We start from the raw sequence: 16,327 nt of genomic DNA on the forward strand, positions 1-16,327 counted from the left end.
ATAGAGCTGGCTGGAAAAAGATGCATGAATTAATTGCACCGACAAGAGGAAACTCTTAAATGAAAAGAAAGATGAATTCGTATACAAGATATCTTATACACTAAGTGCTAATATTTTTTTTATACAACTTAGAATGGCAAACAAGCTAACGGCCCACCTGATGTAACGTGGTAACCGGCGCCTATAGACATGAGCAGTACCATGGACATAACAGAGTATACTGTTTCGCCCATGATACCTCCCATGCGTTGCCATTCCTGAGGACTCAGGTGTTATTCCTCTGTACCCAGTAAATTCACGCCATATTCCACCCTTCAAACCGAAACACAGCCATGCAAACACAACTGCTTCACGGTTGAAACACGAATGGGACAGAGGTACCCAAGCAATCGACTAATAACATAGGATACCTTATATACTGATGGATAGATTAATGTTTGTTACTTTTTCACACAAAAATACTGAACGGATTTACCGCTTACAAACACTCGCAACACCAAAGAGACATCGCAGATATCCTGACGACCTTTTAAAAAGGAATATGCTCTTTTCTTGAAGGTTACGATGTCGTATCGGTTCAAATACTTCTGCTGGAAGTTGATTCCAAAGTATATTTGTGTGTGGAAGGTAGTGCCTTGAAAAGCACATGGTAGAAGTCCGTCCCCCATCCAGATGGTTGAGATGGAACTTTAGTTTGCGGGGAGTTGTGCGGTGGTAAAAATCAGCAGCAGGTATCAATCCCAACAATTTCTCAGAACACTCCCCATGGTATAATCAATAAAAGATGCATAGAGATGCCATGTCTCTACGCAGTATAATAATACGAATATGCTTTATGTAGTTAGTATAGTGTCATTTTCATCCTCACCGATCATCCCACACTGGAGCCCCGCCACCGATAGCCCATTTCATTATCATCCATTAAAAAAAAGTATAGTGTCATCATCAACAAATACCTATCCTACCCTATCTGTTCACTGCTAAACATAAACTTCCCCCAAAGACTGCCATAACGAACGGTCCTGAGCCAACTGCATCTACTGACTCCCTTCAATGCACCTAAGGTCGTCACTCCATCTAGCGTTAGGTCATCCTACACTGCGTTTGTCCATTCGGGGTCGCTACCTTTACTATATAATAATTTTATTATAAAAAATCGTGAACATTTTGAATATGCGATCCCAATTTGATAAAGTGACTACGTATCAATCCATGCAATTGAATAAACTTAAGATTTCTTATCAATCTATCTCAGTGCCTTATCAATATTGATAACAGTCCTATACGCATATGTATTATTAAAATCTGTCAGTAAATACAGCAGACAGTAGGAAAAATAACATAGAAATGCTTAAAACAATATATTTAATTGTTACGGTGATTTTAAGATTTGAGTTGTCAAATACGCAAATTTTACATTTTGGGAAATGCGCAGAGGTGGAGACCATGAGATACTTCGATTTAGAAAGAGTGAGTTTTAGAAAAATATTCTAATATTATCAAAAAAAATTAATATCCGACACTAATACCAGAAGGAGACTTTATACAAAAGATGTCTGCTGGGGTACTTTATCTTAGGAGTGCTTCTACCGTAGACCAGATGTGCTTGCATAGCAGAGATCATTTTTCTTTTCATTTCCCTTAAATGGAGCCTTAACATCATAGTCCTCAGGATTGACAGTTTACAGCATATTCTGTGATATTCGTAGTGCTGTTCAAATCTATAGGCGTTGGTTGCCACTTTACATTAAGTGAGCCGTATTTGTCATTCTGAATATCATTAAAAAAAACTAATTAGACAGTTTGACGCTTCGTGTCTCCTCCCGCATAAGGAAGGCTTAATAATGGTTCTTTAAGCAAAATATTAAAATTTTCTGAAAGAAATTCTCCTTTTAAAAGTAAGGACTTACATTTAAAAGAGAATATATTGTTAATAATGTGCACTATTCGTTTCATTACCAGTATCACACTCTATCAACATCCATACGGTCCCACCAGGAATTCGTCATGGTTGGTGCCTGGTGAATTCGTCATTATAAGTCATCTGATCTGACTTCGCTTACCATTCCTCATCAGACAACTAACATAAACCATTAGCGCAGTTCTACCATGTCATTCTCATCCATAAAAAAATAAACCTATAAATAAATTGAACAAAAAAACCATGTTAAATTGCAGCAAAACTAATTATTTTGATTTAAAAACTAAACTACTTAACCGATTTCGAAAAAAAAAATATAAAACCATTCTGTAAGTATATACTTTAAGATAAATAAAGATATTTACAAATCGTTTAACAACTAACGTGTTTATTTATGTATGTATATGTATATGACTATGCTGTCACAAATATTATTTTTTACAAATCTATCTTTTTTAACGCGCCACCTACCTACTTATGCTTTAATCCTTTCTACCCAAAGGTTGTCTGGAAGAGATTGCTTAGCAATAAGACCGCCTTTTGTACTACACTATACGTATTGAAAATTGTTTTAACAAATCATGTTATGTTGGTGCAATAAAGTGTTAAATAAATAAATAAATAAAATAAATAACGGAGTTATAAAGTAACAAACATAAAAAGAATACAAGCTAATTAAGAACTTACTTCTTTAAGAAATCGGTTGAATAACATACTTAGTTTCTTATTTCGTCCCATATGAATACTTTTATTCGGTACAAGATTGGGTGTGGGATATGTGACACCTATCTATTACACGAGGTGACCAATTGAATATGACTTATTTAAAGCAAGGTTGAGGTTACATCATAATAAAGGAAATATGACGGAACAATGACCAGTCACACTGGAATTTGTAGACAATTATTAGATAGTTCTTTTAATGTTTTTGATCTAATATAAATTCCAAAATCTGTACAAATCAGTGCAGACGGCGTAATAAGTACAAATCTAACTTAAAAAAAAAATTGTGTAATTAAATTATTATATCTAAAGCGTTGTATTACACAACTGTTTTACATACGTAAAACAATTTATAACTAACTATCCGATAATTGTAAATACCAAAAACCGATTAATTTAACGATTAAAAATCCTATTACTCTATCCTACTGTATTTTAAAATATTTTTATGTTTTAAGTACAATAAAGATTTAAATAGATAAATCCTTGTACAATGTTTCATTTGACTTTTTTCATCTATATGTATCTCAGTTGGTATTTCTCTTCTCTTCATATTAATCTTTCTGATTCCACCTTCTTTTACTTTAACAAATAAACCTATTGCATTCATTGGTTATTCTTCAATTGTCTACGATTAATTAATTAATTCATTACTTCTTCCATTAATTTATTTATTTCATAAATTTATTATATAAATCAGTCAGCCATTTAATGTAAATGAATGAATGAATAAATGGCTGACTGATTTAATAGTGTTGAATTGTGTACTGTTATTAAAAAGTCTTTCTAAATATAATTATTAATTCGAAATTACAGTTTCTCGGTATATGGTACGAAATAGAGAGATTCCCAACATGGTACGAGGAAAACGGTCATTGCGCACATAAAAGGATACAGGCATGCGGCAGGACGGTTGTAATAGAACATTACTTTATCAGAAACGGTATACAATACGTATTGCAAATGAATAGCACGTACTCACCGGGGGATGAGGCTGTCTTTGAAATTGAAGAAAGTAATATTGGTAACTATCCAAGTAATTTTAATTTATCGTGTGGTCCCGGCATAGAATGGACCAACCTTCTTTTCTCATGGATTTTATAAAAGATGACTAAGGGAATTTGATAGCCAAGGGATGGACAGCAGCGTTCATTTCATAACATCACCAAAGCCTAGCTTAGTAGCTTAGCGATACCAGCAGTTGTCACGCTTGGCCAGTAGATTAGCAACCGCAGCTATGTTTTGATGATGCTTTAAAAGAAATACTGCTGCCCATTCCTCAAACATTAAATTTCCTTAGTCGCCTTTTACGATTCCCACGAGAACTTAAACACAGCAAATGTATATATATATATATATATATATATATATATATATATATATATATATATATATATATATATATATATATATATATATATATATATATATAAGCATTTTTTTTTTTGGATGAAAATGGATTGGTAACCCCGCCTGCGCTAACGGGATGCGCTGGCGGAGCACCAGTAAAGGGTGATCGATGAGAATGAAAACAGGCCAGTCAGCCTATCATGATGAATTCATCAGGAATTAATCATGATAGTTTCCAGGGGGAACCGCGTGGAGGTCGATCTGGTTAGGTATATTGCTAGCAATGGGATTTTTAGTCTCCATTACCAACAATCCCTTTCCCCCCAATATATATAAGCATTACCATAGCATAGCTGCGGTTGTTAATCCGCCTGTCAAGCGTGACAATTATTTTATTTACAATTTAAAAACAATTTATTTATTTATTTATTCGCTTAATGTCTAGTGTTTATTTATTGCCTGTCATTTGATTTGTCGCTTTAAGTATCATAAAAATAAATAAAAGTATATAAGAAAACCGAATAAAAACAATGTTTTCAAATATTAACATTACTCTATAAATGAGATATTATAGATGGCACCATCTGTCGTCCAATACTTTGAATTACTTGCCATATAGCTACAAATTTAACTGAATTAAATTCCAGATCCTGTGGGCATACCGTTTTCAGTCATAACCACGGACTACGACAATTATGCAATAGTTTACGGATGCAAGTACAATGAACATATACATATAAAGTACAGTAAGTAGAAAATCTCTTTTTTTTTACAGGAAATCTCCAATTAAATATACAGGGTTTGTAATATTGTTTGTCGTAACACAATAACAGAAAAGTAAAATAAAATAAAAATTCGCCGTGTGGTCCCGGCATAGAATGAACCACCCCTACCTGTTCCGTGAGTGTCATTAGAAGCAAGTCGATGTAAAATTGGAGGAGGAATTTGAACGTGTAATATGTAGTATGATTGATTAAATAGTGAATTGTTCTTGCAAAAAAATAAATTAAGGTAATGATCGAGGGATGGGCAGCAGTGTCCCTCGTAAAACATCACCAAAGCCTAACTGTGCTTTTTTTTTTTTTATACAACTTAGAATGGTAAACAAGCTGACGGCCCACCTGATGGAAAGTGGTAACCGTCGCCTATAGACATGAGCAGTACCATGGACAAAACAGAGTATACTGTTTCGCCCATGATACCCCCCAAGCGTTGCCATTCCTGAGGACTCAGGTGTTATTCCTCTGTACCCTGTAAATTCACGCCATATCCCACCCTTCAAACTGAAACACAGCCATGCAAACACAACTGCTTCACGGTTGAAACACGAATGGGGCAGAGGTACCCAAACAAACGACTTTTGTACAAAGTCTCCCCCTGGTTTGCCAGCCCGCCTACCAAGCGTGGCAACTACTGGCAAAACCTCTTTTTAGGAGAGGCCTATGTTCAGCAATGGACAGTTAACGGTTGATATTATCATCATCATTTCTACTTTCAACTGTCCACTACAGATCATAAGCCTCCCCATAAGGGGGTTTTGCCAGTAGTTGCCACGCTTGGTTGACGGATTGGCAACCACAGATAGGCTTTGGAAATGTTTTAAGAGGGGCGATGCTGCCTATTCCTCGTCTTCCTTTAGTCGGGAGGGAGTTACCAGAGGGAGACTTTGTACAAAAGTCCATTGCTTGGGTAACTCTGTCCCATTCGTGTTTCAACCGTGAAGCAGTTGTATTTGCATGGCTGTGTTTCAGTTTGAAGGGTGGGATATGGCTTGAATTTACTGGGTACAGAGGAATAACATCTGAGTCCTAAGGAATGGCAACGCATGGGGGGTATCATGGGCGAGATAGTATACTCTGTTATGTCCATAGTACTGCTCATGTCTATATTCTGTGATGCAGAAATAATAACTTAAGATTTTATTCCAAAAAAAAAAACACTGTCTTCAATCGTGGCAAAGCAAAAAGTATTTTACGAATATTCAAGTATTGAACGGACTTTTATAATAATATCTAAGTCTGAAGAGGTCTGGCGTAAAAAAGAAAGATTTTTAAAATATCCCAAAAACAGTTTCAGCCTGGATACTCTCGAGGACGTCGACCCTATCACCTGAGCTGAGGGAACAAGCGCGAAGCGAGCTAACATCTATACCATTTGCGAACGCAGCATATCTACAGACCGTAGAGCAGGGGGAGAGATATTGTACATACCACTGGACTGCTTATGTGCAGACTCAAGATAAGGACATTGAAAATGTTTGATATGAAATATTTTATACTGTGTAATATAATGTATTAATACTTAAGCAATGTGATCAATATTCTTTAATTTGTATTTATTTTAATATTAATAATTCTGAATAAATAATATAAGATTTTAGTTATAAACTTCATCGATCTAATAATGACGTTTTTTTAAAAAAAAATTACCCATTTATACAAAATAATATACCAAAGAAGTTAATTGTCCACCTGATGGAATATAGTCGTCATAAATATAAAAAGGAATTTGAAAATGTATCTATGTGCTAATATTATAAATGAGAATGTGAGTTTGTTTGTTTGTTACGCTTCGATTATGATGAATTTTAGTATAAAATTAAATATGACCATACATACTATACACCCAGAAGGAAAGCTTTATTGATGTGCCGACAAAAGTTTAAGGTTGCCACAAGAGAGTTAAATAAATAAAAAAAAAAGTCGCGAAAAACCCGTGCAAGATCGACTAACACCATGCACGCTTGTTATTCAAATAATCGTTTAGTGTGTAATAGGTTTTGTTCAATAAATAGTTTTAAATAACACTTTAAAATTTATTAAAAGATAGATCCAAAATACTCTTCGGTGTCTTATTATATAGATAGTTCGAGATATAATTTTTAATTATTATAGATGTGTGTATGTATGCGTGTGTATGTGTATGTATGTGTGTATATGTATATATGTGTATGTGTATGTATATATATGTGTGTGTGTGTGTGTGTATGTATGTATGTGTATGTATGTATTTTGCATATATATGGTAAAAACCGATCATTGTCATTACGCAAATGTGAAAACGATTCATGGCTTAACATAGATATAAATTTGATTATGTATTGACTGTATTTCAGCTGTACGTTTTCCAAAAAATAAATAAATAATCAATGTTTTGACAGTCGTTCCAGGGCGTGTAATGAAACACTACAATTTTTATTTATCTCATTATTAAAATAATATTATTATATAGGTACGGGATACCTAAAAGTCGTCGGTTTAGTGTTAACATCGTCGTAATATTTAGGAGAACAGTTTGAGATATCCTCTTTCACTAATTTCTTAGAGTCCACTCCAATTTCTGACAACGGTTTCACCGCTAGTTCCAAGGATACGTCGTTCAGTATTAGGTTCCTTGAAAGAATCCACACGTAGACTGGAAAAAAATATTAAATATTATTAGTGTCTTTACTATTGACAAGGAAATGAAAATATACTCTTGTAAATGTACACCAGAGGGAGACTTTGTACACAAGGCGATTGCTTGGGTACCTCTGTCCCATTCGTGTTTCAACCGTGAAGCAGTTGTGTTTGCATGGCTTTGTTTCAGTTTGAAGGGTGGGATATGGCGTGAATTTACTGGGTACAGAGGAATAACACCTGAGTCCTCGGGAATGGCAACGCATGGGGGGTATCATGGGCGAAATCGTATACTCTGTTATGTCCATGATACTGCTCATGTCTATAGGCGACGGTTACCACTTTCCATCAGGTGGGCCGTCAGCTTGTTTGCCATTCTAAGTTGTATAAAAAAAATACTCTTTTGATTCAATATCGCAGAATCTTAAATAATATTAGAGACAAAAATGTGTATAAGTACATCTGATATAGGTATTACCTATTTCAATATGGCCAGAAAATCTTACCGGTAATTCTAATTATGAGTAATAAATTTATTTTTCCTCGAATTTACATTATTGTAACTGTATATATTATGATTAAATTTTTACAAAGTCTTGTATTTCTATGTTAAAATTATTTGAATTATTTGAACGTCTATCATACAATTATCGTTTACTTATGAACCACAATAGTAGTTAAAAGGAAATGCCAAAATACTTACTAAAATGTTTGTCGATTAACGAACTATACTGGCAGGTGTAAACTGTCGCGTAGTAATTGTAGTTAGTAGCTAGCACGCGGAACGGATAACTTCTGACTCTCACTGCAATCAAAACAATAAGTTCATTATCCCATTTATATAATTTTTTATCCGTATCATTCGCTAATTTAGAAATTTTACATCTAATTTAATTACAAAATAATCAACAAAAACCACTTGTCTCGATACTGGCGCCATCTAGTATTTCATGTCTAATTTTGTTTAGTACACCAACCGCCTTAACTAGCTGACCCGATGAACTTTGTATCACCTACAACGCCATCTAGACATTCCAAGTAACGACAACCATTCAAAACTACATATTTAAATTTTTCGACGTTTTTAACTAAACTTTAAAGTTTTTCGATATTTTACCAACCATTTCGATGTTTTAAACCAACTCTGTATTACAATGTATGAAACGAAAAAAAAAATTAAAATCGGTCAAGCCATTTTTGAGTTTTATCGAGAATAAAGAATGGACGATTCGTTCTTATATATGTATATAGAAAATTATTGCATTACACTCATTAAACTAATATCAAGCACGATAGTTTGATGTCAGAAACAAAAATGGGACATGGGTACCCAATTAGACTACTTCATACCGAGTCCTATGAATGTATTTGTATACTAAAGATTTTTGTACAGTTATTTATTTCTATTATATGAAGTCAATGATTTCGGTCATGACAATTACTTGCTCAATAATTTTAATCATCAATAAATGATCACTCGCCGTGTATGCCCCGGTATAGAATGGGTCACCCCTTGCTTTCCCATGGGTGTCGTAATAGTCGACTAAGGAAGGGCGAGGGATGGACAACAGCGTCCCTCTTAAAACTAACTGCAGTTGCCAACCCGCCTCCCAAGCATGGCAACTACTGGCAAAACTCCCCTTATGGAGAAGATTTATTCCAGCAGTTAACAATTAATAATAAAAAAAAATTACCACTATCACTCTCTATCACCTGAGCTGTATAGTTATATACCTTAGTCATAACGTATAAAAAAATATTTAAAAAAAACTTACACCGTCTTGGCGCGTCGTGAAATGTAAACGTAACATTCAAGTTGGCAGCGTCCTCGATCCTAATAGGTATATCTAACTTCGCCATACTGTATCTATGGAACAGACCTCTGTCCACTCTCGATTGGTTCCAGTAAGCGCCAGAAGGTTTGGTATCCAGTATTAACTTGGAGCAATTGTTCATCATCAGACCATCGCTGGAATAGTGATAGGCTTGGTGCCATTTGCCATAAAACTAAAACAAAAATATTTTAATATTGCATCAAAGCTGAACTAAAAAATAGATAGCGGAAATAATCACGGACACAAAAATATACTCGATTAATTGCAAAAATAATCATTTAAATCGATTTCGCCCATGTGTTGCCATTCCTGAGGACTCAGGTGTTATTCCTCTGTACCCAGTAAATTCATGCCATATCCCACCCTTAAAATCGAAACACAGCTTTGCAAACACAGCTGCTTCACGGTTGAAACACGAATTGGACAGAGGTACCCAAGCAATCGACTTTTATACAAAGTCTCCCTCTGGTACTAACAGCATATTGCATTATAACACATATAACAAACATTAAATATAATACAATATTAATGCACATTCCTATTAAAGGTATTCACAGCATTTAGTTTATGTATGTACGTAGTGTATAACATACATTCATAATTTAGAAAATTATAAACGTAGATAAAACAGCTACAACACAGTCATAAGTATAATATAAAGTTAAATTATATTTTTTTTTATTATTTAGTTTAATTATTATCATATTTAAATAAACAAAATTAATTCGTCTTTAATTCTTTTCAAATACCTAATTCAAATTTCGATTTCGGGATTTAAACTCTGTAATCAATAAATGAATACGTACATCGGGCAGCTTGAAGTCTTTCTGTAGAGCCACATTTTCCGGGCATTTTCCGGGTAACGTAAAATATCCAGATACACTATATAAAAACAACGAGAGTATTACAATTGTCAACATACTGAGACAACTGTATCTTAGTGTAGTTTATTTCCAAATAAACATTGATTTCACAACTGTAATGTAAAGAGCTTGGGTCATCCATAGATAACCTGAATAACACATTAAATATAACACATTCTTGGAAAGATTGATTGATCTATCATATGTAATAACTACTGTTTTTACGCGGCTCCGTCCGCGTAACCAGTACTAACCGACATAAAAATTCTACGTCCTTCTTTATCCCATATCTTCTTTATCCAATTTCATAACTATTAATTAGACGGTTTAAGATCCAAAAGTAACAAACAAACAAATAAACACACTTACATTTATATAAGTAAGATTGCGTCTGTAGTACACGGTAGTGATCACGCCAAGTCTGCAAAACAAATCAAGTAAACGTACAATTATTCGCAGTAAACAAGAAGCACTGCCGCCACTGAATTCGACTGCGTTTTTATGTGTATATTATGCGATATCATCGCGAGTTCTGTACTGACTTTTATGATATTTTTTTATCGAAAGAGTTTGTCCTATCTAAATAATATACATAGAAGTCTATATGTTTTACAAAAAAAAATACAATTTTTATCTTTATTTATATTGCTATTTAATTAAATATAATTTATATTAAATAATTTAATGAAACCACCGTGATCAGCCTTAATGTAATACTATTTTTAATGTTGCACAAATTGTTCGCACAGACTTCATATAAATATTGTTTGTTTAAAATCACGCCGACCTATATATACTAATTTCTAAAGCAGATTTGAAATAAGAACGTTATACATTTTTTTGTAAAAAAAAAAATGTTTAAGGAAAATGAACCAATATGTAATCTTTAATTGTATAATTTACAGTAATGTAAACTAATTTAATGTTTACAATATATTATATTTATTAAAGGAATTCCAAGTAAATATCTGTTTGTATCAACTTTTACTTTCGCGGAACTATTTAAGTACCAAGAAATATCGTGTTGACAATAGAATTGTGGGGTCAGCCTCTGTGCATGACCTTTTAAGTAAAGACTTGTCCATAAACTTAAAACTTCGTATTTATAAAAATGTTTTGTACGTTTGTTTTTTTTTTTTTTCATAAACTCAAAAATCTTAACTGATTTTAAAAATTCTTTCACTTATACACAATATAAATAATTCCTAATGCATAAAAAATATCACACAAAAGACAATTGTGAATAATACGTGATAATGTAGAATATTATTTGTAAAATTTTTAATTAGGTTAGTTTCCATAGACACTTATTAACATTATTGGCTTGCTTTTACATGAAATGGCATGATACTTTTTGTAGTGAAATAAATGCGTTGCAAGACTTGGCATTTTTTACATTTTATGTTTTTGAGGAGACTTCAACTTTACTGTATCTTATTGATTGTAGTTGATTGCATGTATTTTATTTTATATTAGACTTAGTCTACAAGAATAGCAACGCACGAGAGGTACCATAGCCATTATATATACACATACATTATATATATATATATATATATATATATATATATATATATATATATATATATATATATATATATATATATAATATATAATATATTCTACAACGTTCATGGTGCTGTTCATATCTCTATGCAATGGTTATCACTTTCCACTAAATAGGCCGTCAGCTTATTTGCCACTCCTAAACCTACCTGCCGTACCAATCCTTCCTTTCCTGTAGGTGTCGACGCAAGTAAGGGAACTTAATGTTAGATAAATGGTATGGTAGAATAGGCAACAGCGTCCCTCTTAAAAGTCATCAAAACCTAACTGCGGTTGCCAGTGGAGGGGGGGGGGGGCAAGGATTGTTAGTAATGAGATCTAACAGATTCATTGCTACCAATATACCCTGACAGGTCGACCACCACACGGTTCCCCCTGGAAACCATCGTGGTTAGTTTTTGATTTCATCACGATGAGCCAACTGACCTGCTTCGTCTTCACCTATCATCCCTCACTAGTGCCCCAGCATATATATACGAGTATATTTAGTGGTAAAAAAATTAGTGGTAACCCCCTCTCCCCATAAGGGGAAGCCTATGTTCAGCCCTGGATAGTGCATGCCTGATATGATGACGATGAATGCTACCTGATCTTAAAATAATTCATTCAAATAACCTTGCGTTCTCATCTAAATCAAATAAATCCATATACTCCAGTTCGTAGGTACAAATAACTAAAAATAACAAGAGGATGTTCTAGATTGTTTCAACAATCCACGTTGCAATACAATACGCCTTTATAAATGATACATATTGGATAATTATCGCGTGGGATACATACGTCTCTGTAGCATTTGATGTTGTATACTCATACCGAATACATGTTTTTATCATGTTATTATTGTTGTATTCGTATATAGTTGGAAGCTTCGCGGCTGAGTTTACTTTGCCCGGGAAATGTCCAGATGTTAAGTTGCAAGATAACTTAGATTACACTAAGGTGAGTAATTTAAATTTAGCCGTCTTATCTCGTTATAGAATAGGCCTCTTTCTTTCCTGTGGAAGTCGTAAGAGGCGACTAAGGGAGTGCAAAGGATGGGTACCAGCGTTCCTCTTAAAACATCTCTAAAGCTTAACTGTGGTTGCCAATTCGCGTGTCAAGTGTGTGGGGGGAAAGGGATTGTTAATAATGGAGACTGAGAATCTCATTGCTAGCAATATACCCAACCAGGTCGACTGGAAACTATCATGGTTAATTCCTGATGAATTCATCATGATGGGCTAACTGGCCTGTTTTCATTCTCATCTATCACCCTTCACTGGTGCTCCGTCGGCGTATACCGTTAGCGCAGGCGGGGTTACCATACCATTATCACTCATAAAAAAAAATATGGCAATTACTGGTATAACCTCCAGGGGGGAGGCTTATGTTCAGCAGTGGACAGTTAAAGGCTGATATGATGACAAATTTTAATGACATTTATGTTTATTGTCTATTTCATTACTTCACCCTGTTTGTTGCTTAGTGGTGATATAGTATTATATTATCTGTGGTGGGGATAACAGCTGATATAGTAACTATTACTATACTATATATTTAATAGTTTTCATATGTATTATATAATTAATATATAATAATTAAAAAAAAACGATTGTGTTACATATATTAATAATAATAATTTATAATAAGAATATTTTATTATATATATTTAAATGTTATATTGATTAAAATTTCACAGCCAATATCTTGATAATCATTCTCTCACAATTAAATGTTTTATTATATTTATACAAATTTAATTGAAATATTTGTTTGGTTATCTTCTATCAACACCACACAAAAATACACACAAAAATCCTCAAAATTTTTAATACAAAATCGTTCAAAAAATAGAAATTTCTCAATTTTTAAACAGCCATAAAATGATGCGTAAATATGAAAAGCCATAGATAAATTGATTGAAATGTAACAAGAGAGTAATTTAAAAGAAAAATATAGCTTTATTTTGATCGCAAACCTCGAAGTTAATGTCAAATATTTATTTTGCAGTTAGACTGTAGGCATTTTTACAAGATCATATAAATATTACTACAATAAATTAATAAATCATTAATATTCAATACCCCTTCCTTTCCAGTAGGTGTCGTAAGAGATTAAGGAAGGACGAGGAATAGGCAGCAGCGTCTCTTTTAAAACATCTCCATAGCCTAACTGCCAATCTGCTTGCCAAGCGTGGAAACTACTGGCAAAACCCCCCTAGGAGGTAAACATTAGCCCCCCTAGGAGCTGAATATTAGCCCCCCTAGAAGGCTAATGTTCAGCAGTAAACAGTTAAAAGCTGATATGATGATGATGATGATTAAATATCACCTATTATATATTACCTGTTTACCTCCATTTGTATTTATTATATGAATTATATTAAAAATGTAACTTCTTTCAAGGATTCGAATCTAATTCTCTAATTTACTCAAACTAACTTCGTTTCCATATTATCAGTTTTCAGGGCTGTGGTACAACGTTGCAAGCTACGCGAGCGATGGTAGAAGTACCTACGACTGTGCTGTACTGGAATTTCAAGAGGATAATTTGGGGTATACCTTGAAGGAGACCTATGTAACTAGTGACCTGTCAAATAGAACACAAAAATCTTACTTAGCCAGAGTGGACCCTACATTTGACGCGGGCAAAAAAGCTCAGTTCATTATTAGTCATGAAAATGAAGGTAAAAACTATTTATACACAACAATATGTTCACGTCTGTAATACTTTATGAGGTAGTCAGAGTCCACTTGGGTACCTTAGTACTATTCGTGGTTCTGTAGTAAAACAGATGTGCTTGGATGACTGTATTCCGGTTTGAAGGTTGGGATAATCATCGTCTTAAATATGTCATGTCTATAGGCGAAGGTTACCACTTTCCATTAGGTGAGCGCCGTCAATTTGTTTGCCATTACAAGTGGCATAAATAATTCATGTCAGCCATTAATTGAACACTGCTGAACATAGGCCTCTCCTTATTGGAAGATGTTGGGGCAGGGGGGGGGGTTGCCAGTAGTTATTATATATATGTTACCTCGTAACTCCGTATCAGTTGTAAATCGATTTAGAAAATTCTAAAATAGAAAATTTTATCTAAAAATATATACTTACAGATTAGTTCTATATAAATTTTATCAAAATCGGTCCAGTAATTTAGTTTATAAATTAAAATAACTAAATTCAGTTTGTTTTGTGGACGACAATAATTATCTTTTTATTAAATTTTATTTAAATACATTACAGAATTACTACACGTTATTAACTTTTCCTCACTTCGTTTACCTATTAATTTTATTACAGATCAAGTTCTCCAGTTCCCATTCTTCATATTATCGACAGATTATGACAGTTACGCTATTGCTTACACGTGCAAGACCTTAAAGAAGAAACAACGGACGCATTATGGTAAGATTATATTATCTTCATAATATCAGTCTTTAACTGTCCACCGCTGAACATAAGCTTCCTCCTGCTTTGCCAAAGTTTTCACGCTTGGGAGGCGGATTGGCAACCGCAGTTAAACTTTAAAGGTACGAGGGTCATTTGAATAGTTCTTAGCCTAACATACTTAATGAAACCACACGATTTTGAGTTTATTTTTATTTTTCAACATACTCTCCTCCGAGCTCAAAACAATGAGTTACTGTGAATAAACTAAACTGTGGATACTTGTTGCTAAATAATGTAACTACAAAATGAGGGTAGTTATAAAAAAAACCAATGACTTTAACCATGTTAGGCTAAAAATTTTTAAATGACCCTCGTATTTTAAGAGCGACGCTGTTGCCCATCTTTTATCCTTTCTTAGTCGCCTCTTACGACACCCACGGGAAAAGTGGCCTATTCTATGCCGGAACCACACGGCGATTGTATTCATTACTAATATAATAAAATTGTAACTAAACAATATCTGTACATGGGAGATATTTAAAAAAAAATATATGAGAGATTTTAATAAGACTAATATAGATCAAAACATTATTTGTTAGAAATTTTGTTTACTTCTAATATCAATATTTTCAGTATTCACATGGATATTGTCAAGAAACAAGGAAACATTACATGGCGATACACTGAAGAAGGTCGAGAACGCTCTATCTAAATACTCGGAACTGGCCGAGCACCGGCAGTCGTTCGTAATGAAGGACTTCTCGGAGACCAGCTGCGCTTACACTGACCAATACAAGAGTGATTTCTTCACTAGTAATTTTTGGTGAATAATAAAGTTTGTTTGAGCAAATAATCAATTGTCATTTAATTAATTTTAAAGTTTGGCATTGTTTACGCATATTTTAAATACACTATCGGGACTTAACGCGAGGAAAAATTTGCAGGTAAATAATACCTACATACCTGTTTCTTTATTGCTAACGTTTCGACTTGAATTGCACCACGTTGGACTATAGACTTTTTTGAACGTCTGGAAAATGCTTTATGCAGATCCATACACCTTGTGAGGGGTGAATGGGTACTGTGGGAACCCCCCCGTAAGGTGGGAGTGTACCCACCAAAAACCAGACGATATACCCTCGAGTAGCCATATGTCGCGGAGGCATGGGTTCGCTTTCACACTCACCACATCTCCGACGGCAGGGACCCGCCCCCTGATGGTAAGAGCAGGTCTCCTCTCTCAAGATAGGGTGGCTGACGTGCTCACCCCACCACTCGGGGGATGCGCCGGTATATTAG

The 16,327-nt window shown here is 34.1% G+C and overlaps 3 protein-coding genes across 3 annotated transcripts; 2 read left to right on the top strand and 1 right to left on the bottom strand.

Annotated features, from left to right (window-relative positions):
* The first annotated feature begins 1,264 nt into the window (after window positions 1-1,264).
* Window positions 1,265-6,614, top strand: LOC113522351 (apolipoprotein D-like). Its single transcript, XM_026908025.3, has 4 exons — window positions 1,265-1,470; window positions 3,461-3,668; window positions 4,642-4,740; window positions 6,065-6,614. Exons 1-4 carry the CDS (start codon window positions 1,348-1,350, stop codon window positions 6,253-6,255), a joined length of 621 nt encoding a protein of 206 aa, XP_026763826.2. The 5' UTR covers window positions 1,265-1,347; the 3' UTR covers window positions 6,256-6,614.
* A 571-nt stretch (window positions 6,615-7,185) lies between these two features.
* On the bottom strand, window positions 7,186-10,621 carry LOC113514606 (insecticyanin-A-like). Its single transcript, XM_052900607.1, has 5 exons — window positions 10,460-10,621; window positions 10,034-10,203; window positions 9,168-9,399; window positions 8,096-8,197; window positions 7,186-7,408 (listed from the first exon to the last, which is right to left on the bottom strand). The coding sequence occupies exons 2-5, from the start codon at window positions 10,145-10,147 to the stop codon at window positions 7,218-7,220; spliced, it is 639 nt and encodes a 212-aa protein (XP_052756567.1). The 5' UTR covers window positions 10,148-10,203; window positions 10,460-10,621; the 3' UTR covers window positions 7,186-7,217.
* A 1,766-nt stretch (window positions 10,622-12,387) lies between these two features.
* Window positions 12,388-15,881, top strand: LOC113522219 (insecticyanin-A-like). The gene is made up of 4 exons (XM_052900608.1): window positions 12,388-12,595; window positions 14,096-14,321; window positions 14,939-15,043; window positions 15,662-15,881. Exons 1-4 carry the CDS (start codon window positions 12,488-12,490, stop codon window positions 15,853-15,855), a joined length of 633 nt encoding a protein of 210 aa, XP_052756568.1. The 5' UTR covers window positions 12,388-12,487; the 3' UTR covers window positions 15,856-15,881.
* The last annotated feature ends 446 nt before the right edge of the window (window positions 15,882-16,327 follow it).

This window comes from Galleria mellonella, unplaced genomic scaffold (genome assembly GCF_026898425.1).
Source record: "Galleria mellonella isolate WM207_F2 unplaced genomic scaffold, CSIRO_AGI_GalMel_v1 utg65, whole genome shotgun sequence".
Lineage (NCBI taxonomy): Eukaryota > Metazoa > Arthropoda > Insecta > Lepidoptera > Pyralidae > Galleria > Galleria mellonella.

Bases quoted from the DNA above. Each gene is read 5' to 3' on its own strand.
- LOC113522351 (XM_026908025.3), top strand. From the start codon at position 1,348: ATGCTTAAAACAATATATTTAATTGTTACGGTGATTTTAAGATTTGAG. The intron at 1,471-3,460 runs GTGAGTTTTAGA...TCGAAATTACAG, and splicing joins GATACTTCGATTTAGAAAGA to TTTCTCGGTATATGGTACGA. The intron at 3,669-4,641 runs GTAACTATCCAA...ATTAAATTCCAG, and splicing joins AATTGAAGAAAGTAATATTG to ATCCTGTGGGCATACCGTTT.
- LOC113514606 (XM_052900607.1), bottom strand. From the start codon at position 10,147: ATGTTGACAATTGTAATACTCTCGTTGTTTTTATATAGTGTATCTGGA. The intron at 8,198-9,167 runs GTAAGTTTTTTT...TTTTGATTGCAG, and splicing joins TCACGACGCGCCAAGACGGT to TGAGAGTCAGAAGTTATCCG. The intron at 7,409-8,095 runs GTAAGTATTTTG...ATTTTTTTCCAG, and splicing joins GTTAATCGACAAACATTTTA to TCTACGTGTGGATTCTTTCA.
- LOC113522219 (XM_052900608.1), top strand. From the start codon at position 12,488: ATGTTATTATTGTTGTATTCGTATATAGTTGGAAGCTTCGCGGCTGAG. The intron at 12,596-14,095 runs GTGAGTAATTTA...CCATATTATCAG, and splicing joins ATAACTTAGATTACACTAAG to TTTTCAGGGCTGTGGTACAA. The intron at 14,322-14,938 runs GTAAAAACTATT...ATTTTATTACAG, and splicing joins TATTAGTCATGAAAATGAAG to ATCAAGTTCTCCAGTTCCCA.